Below are 4,427 nucleotides of genomic sequence, written 5' to 3'. Positions count from 1 at the left end.
ACCAACCCACCAACCAACCAACTAACCAACCAATCAACCAACCCACCAACCAACCAACCCACCAACCAACAAACTAACCATCCAACCAACCCACCCACCAACCAACCCACCCACCAACCAACCAACTAACCACCCAACCAACCAACCAACTAACCAACCTATCATCTTCAGGTAACAGATCAACATCATGAAAGACGAAACAATCGAACGGTTGATCCTTCAATGCCTCCACCACTCCCACATTCAACAAACGGCCCCTGTTGAACTTGCCTTCACCTAACTTCATTTGTCAGGTTTGTCTTTCATATCATAATTATCACCATCATCGTCGCCAATTGTAAACATTACATTATCGCCACCGTTTTCAGTGTAAACATTACATTATCATGATCATTTTCATTACCGTAATCCTTGTAATTTATCACCGTCACTTTCTGTATCACTATCATTGAAATTATTATCATCATTTTCAGTATCACCATTGTTATAATTATCATCATACACTAATATTATTGCCACCAACATGAAGTTAATTTTAGTTTTACAATCACCACAACCACCACCACAACCACCACCACCATCAGCAGCAGCACCTGTTCGACCACAAAGATCTTATAATGGACGAGTTGCTTCTTCAGCATGGCATGCAGTCGGTCGAGGAGCTGCAGTAGGTGGTGGTAGCGATCCCGGTAGGGAACGACGATGGCCAACTTCTGCCACGAGCGACATGGTGGCTTCCACTCACCACCTACCAGTAGCATAATAAAGTTGGTGATGATGGTAACAACGACGATGGTGTTGGTGATAATGATGGCAATGATAATGGTGCAATGGTTAAAACAGTCGGTCGAGTCAAGTCAGTCAGTCTGTATTGGCAGCTACCGGGTTCAAATCCAACGGGACTAACTCATCATCGGCACAAGGTGTACAACACACTTAACGCATTCGAGATGACTTTTAAAAAATGTACAAACAAACGTTGATATAAATATATGGATACAATGTGCAAGAAACGAATAAATAAATAAATACAAATAAAATGAATATTAATATTTTTTAATAATAATATTAATAATAATGAAACAATAATAATAACAATAATAGTAATAATAATAATAAATAATTACTAATAATAACCATAAAGTACCCAGCAAAACTTGCTTGTGTTTAAAAATTATTTCAGGCAAGGAGACATTTGAAAGCATGTCCAACGTAACGGGACCTTGAAAAAATTAACCAAATTATAGATTACAAAATAAATTAAATATAATAACATGACTAAATAAAATGATTCACCTGAAATTATTAAATTATAATTTCGTGGAAATTTGATTAGTTAAAGGTTAAAAAGAGTTTGAGTTAGGCCATTCAATCCTCATTTTTATAGTCTTCATCCATTATGGGTTGGACTAAGTTAGGACAATAAGAAATTTATTTTATTCAATTGAACACACAGACACTCACATATACAATACCAACTATTTATATATATATATATTTTCTATGTTATTTATATTAATTTAGTTGATATTTATTTTATTTAATTTTTAATATTTATGACAAAAATTATAATTATATTTATAATATAATAATCATGTTTTAAAAAATAAAGTATAAAATAAAATGTAAGAAAACTACTGAGCTAACCCAACTGTTCAGTGATTTTGCAAAACATCTGAGTCTCCTGAAACATGTAAGTGGGATAGACCACCTGGACCCTCTCCTTGTAGTTGGAGAGGGAGAAGATGATGAGGAAGATGTAGAAGATGACCAGCAGTCTGACGCACAGCTTGATCAGTCGATTCGTAGGAAATAATTTTATATCGAAGTGCTGAGCCATCACTTTGCGAGTTTCTCAGAATAAAAGACAATTTGTTCGTTTTTTAGTTCTCGTTTATCGGCGGATATGTTTGTTTGTGTACAAAGACAGAGAACCTGCAAATGTTGGTTCCATATAATTAGAACTATTTGACTCGAACAATTAAAAATCACTTTCCAACTCCCCTCCGAAAGTAAGCTCCTTGTTCGACCGTTGAAAGTGAGCGAAGGCCGTTATATTTATTCTAGTTATATGTATCAAACAGTATCTTATTGAACAAAGTAGTATCATAAAAGGAATAAAGATACCTTTTTCAAAAATTAAAAAAATTCTCAATTTGATTTCATTTCGGCATCGGTGATGATGATGATTGTGACCTAACTAATTAAAAAACATCAAATAAAATTTATGAAACAAGATGGGTATATCGTTGCGAAATCGTTGGGGGGAAAATGACGTCATGTTAACAGTAGTTATTTTACTGCATAGTAGTTAATCAGCCTGAATAAAGGTTATATTCAATTCCTATCAAATAAATTTGACCAAATATCATACGCAGGCAAAACTAAATGAAAAAATAGATTGATAGATAGATAGATATATATACATAGTTATAATACATTTATAATGTTGTATTTACACATTCAAATTGTACAGTTGTGTTATGGTGTAGTTTCAAATTATTTTGAATTCTCTCGAAAAATTTAAATTTTTTTTAAATAGGATGGTGATGTTGTTATATTGGGATATTCGTATATAAAGCGAGGAAAAATTTTAATATAAAAGCGCTTATAAATCTACGCATATTGGTTCAGCTTGGCTTTCGGCTTGAAATTGGATGCTAGGTATGGTCTCAAACTATTTTGAATTCTCCCAGAAAAATTTGAACTGCGTGCGCACATATGTAGCACTGATTACTGTTGCTTTAATAATGAATTTATATACTATACATACTATATATATATATAAAGCGAGCAAAATTTTAATATAAAAGCGCTTATAAATCTAAGCATATTGGCTCAGCTTGGCTTGGCTCGGCTTGGAATTGGATGTTAAGCAAGGTGTGGTCTCAGACTATTTTAAATATTTATAAATAATTAATAAGATTATATGCTTATATAAAAAACAGTATAGCATCAGATTCAACCAGCCAATCAGAAAGTTTCGAAGGCGTTCGTTCGTTGACGTGAATTTAGTACGGTTAGCACTGTTGTTAAGACAGTATAATAGTGTAGTACATACATTAAATAAGTTTTTTACTGATGTGAATGATTGAAATGATGAAAATGTATGGTTGAACCGAGTATAAATAGGAGCCAAAACAGCATGAAAATCAGATCAGGCATTCTGCCTCGCTTAGGGCTTGAAGCGGTCTGCCTGATCTCATTTATTTTTTTTTATTTTATTTATTTTATTATATAGAGTTATATAGATTTATATAGAGTTGTGCGGCTATATATGTTTGTCTGTGGTTTGTATGTTATATTTTTTTTATTTTTTAGGTGGGTTCTTTAGCGGTTGCTCATACATGCATACATACATCATGTTTGTTTGTGTGGTAGTATTTTTGTTCTTTTTTACTCCTTTTTCTCTTTCTTCATGAGTCTTGAGTTAAGTTAATGAAACATAGGTAGGTGAGATTGAGATTAATTTATTATGTAGGTAGGCTAGGGCATAAGGTAATTTAGTTACATAGGTAGGTTAGGGACATCTATTCTTTTACTCTTACTCGGTGGTGTATTTTTTGTTTTGTGTTTTTTTTGTTTTGTTTCACACGATACATTCAACAGGTACGCGGTGGTTCCTGGTTTTAGGCTGATTTTTATTGATTGAATGTGGTAGTTTGCATGGTTATATAGAGTTATATAGAGTTATATAGAGTTATATAGAGTTATATAGAGTTATATAGAGTTATATAGAGTTATATAGAGTTATATAGAGTTATATAGAGTTATATAGAGTTATATAGAGTTATATAGAGTTATATAGAGTTATATAGAGTTATATAGAGTTATATAGAGTTATATAGAGTTATATAGAGTTATATAGAGTTATATAGAGTTATATAGAGTTATATAGAGTTATATAGAGTTATATAGAGTTATATAGAGCATATAGAGTCCTATATAGATACCTCTATTTTCATTTAAATTAATTAAATAAGATTTGTCCATTCATCTAGGTTCATTCAGGTTCATTCAGGTTCATTCATTCAGGTTATAGCTTCCAGAGGAGTTCGTCGTGGAGGATCAGAATGGTTGTGATGTCACCCTACGTTCAACCTTAACCCTAACTTCCGACTTTACGGTTTCTTAACTGTTTCTTTTTTTGCCATTTTGCTGGCTTTTCCGGCTGGTGGATTTCACCGCGGCTCGTTTCTCTATTTTCATTTAAATTAATTAATTAAATAGGATTTTTTCATTTCATTCAGGTTGAAGCTTCCAGAGAAGTTCATCATGGAAGATGTCAGGCTACGTTCGTTCATTTAGTGGCAAAGAATACCTGCCTGACTGGGATACGTTTTCTTCTTTTTTTCTGTAATTTAACATTAAGTAGGAATGCTCACACGCACACACACGCACACACAATTACATTAAGTAGCTATATA

The 4,427-nt window shown here is 32.8% G+C and overlaps 1 protein-coding gene across 1 annotated transcript in view; it reads right to left on the bottom strand.

Annotated features, from left to right (window-relative positions):
- The window catches only part of HELRODRAFT_90454 (hypothetical protein), a gene marked incomplete at both ends in the record, with an annotated part of 2,248 nt that extends 1,487 nt beyond the window's left edge, over positions 1-761 (bottom strand). The window contains 2 exons of the mRNA XM_009032539.1: positions 159-280; positions 594-761. Of these exons, the coding sequence (XP_009030787.1) occupies positions 159-280; positions 594-761 (290 nt within the window). The remainder of the gene's footprint in view (positions 1-158; positions 281-593) is intronic.
- Positions 762-4,427: the final 3,666 nt, after the last annotated feature.

This window comes from Helobdella robusta (genome assembly GCF_000326865.2).
Source record: "Helobdella robusta unplaced genomic scaffold HELROscaffold_83, whole genome shotgun sequence".
Lineage (NCBI taxonomy): Eukaryota > Metazoa > Annelida > Clitellata > Rhynchobdellida > Glossiphoniidae > Helobdella > Helobdella robusta.
This window is presented reverse-complemented; position numbering and strand designations above follow the sequence as displayed.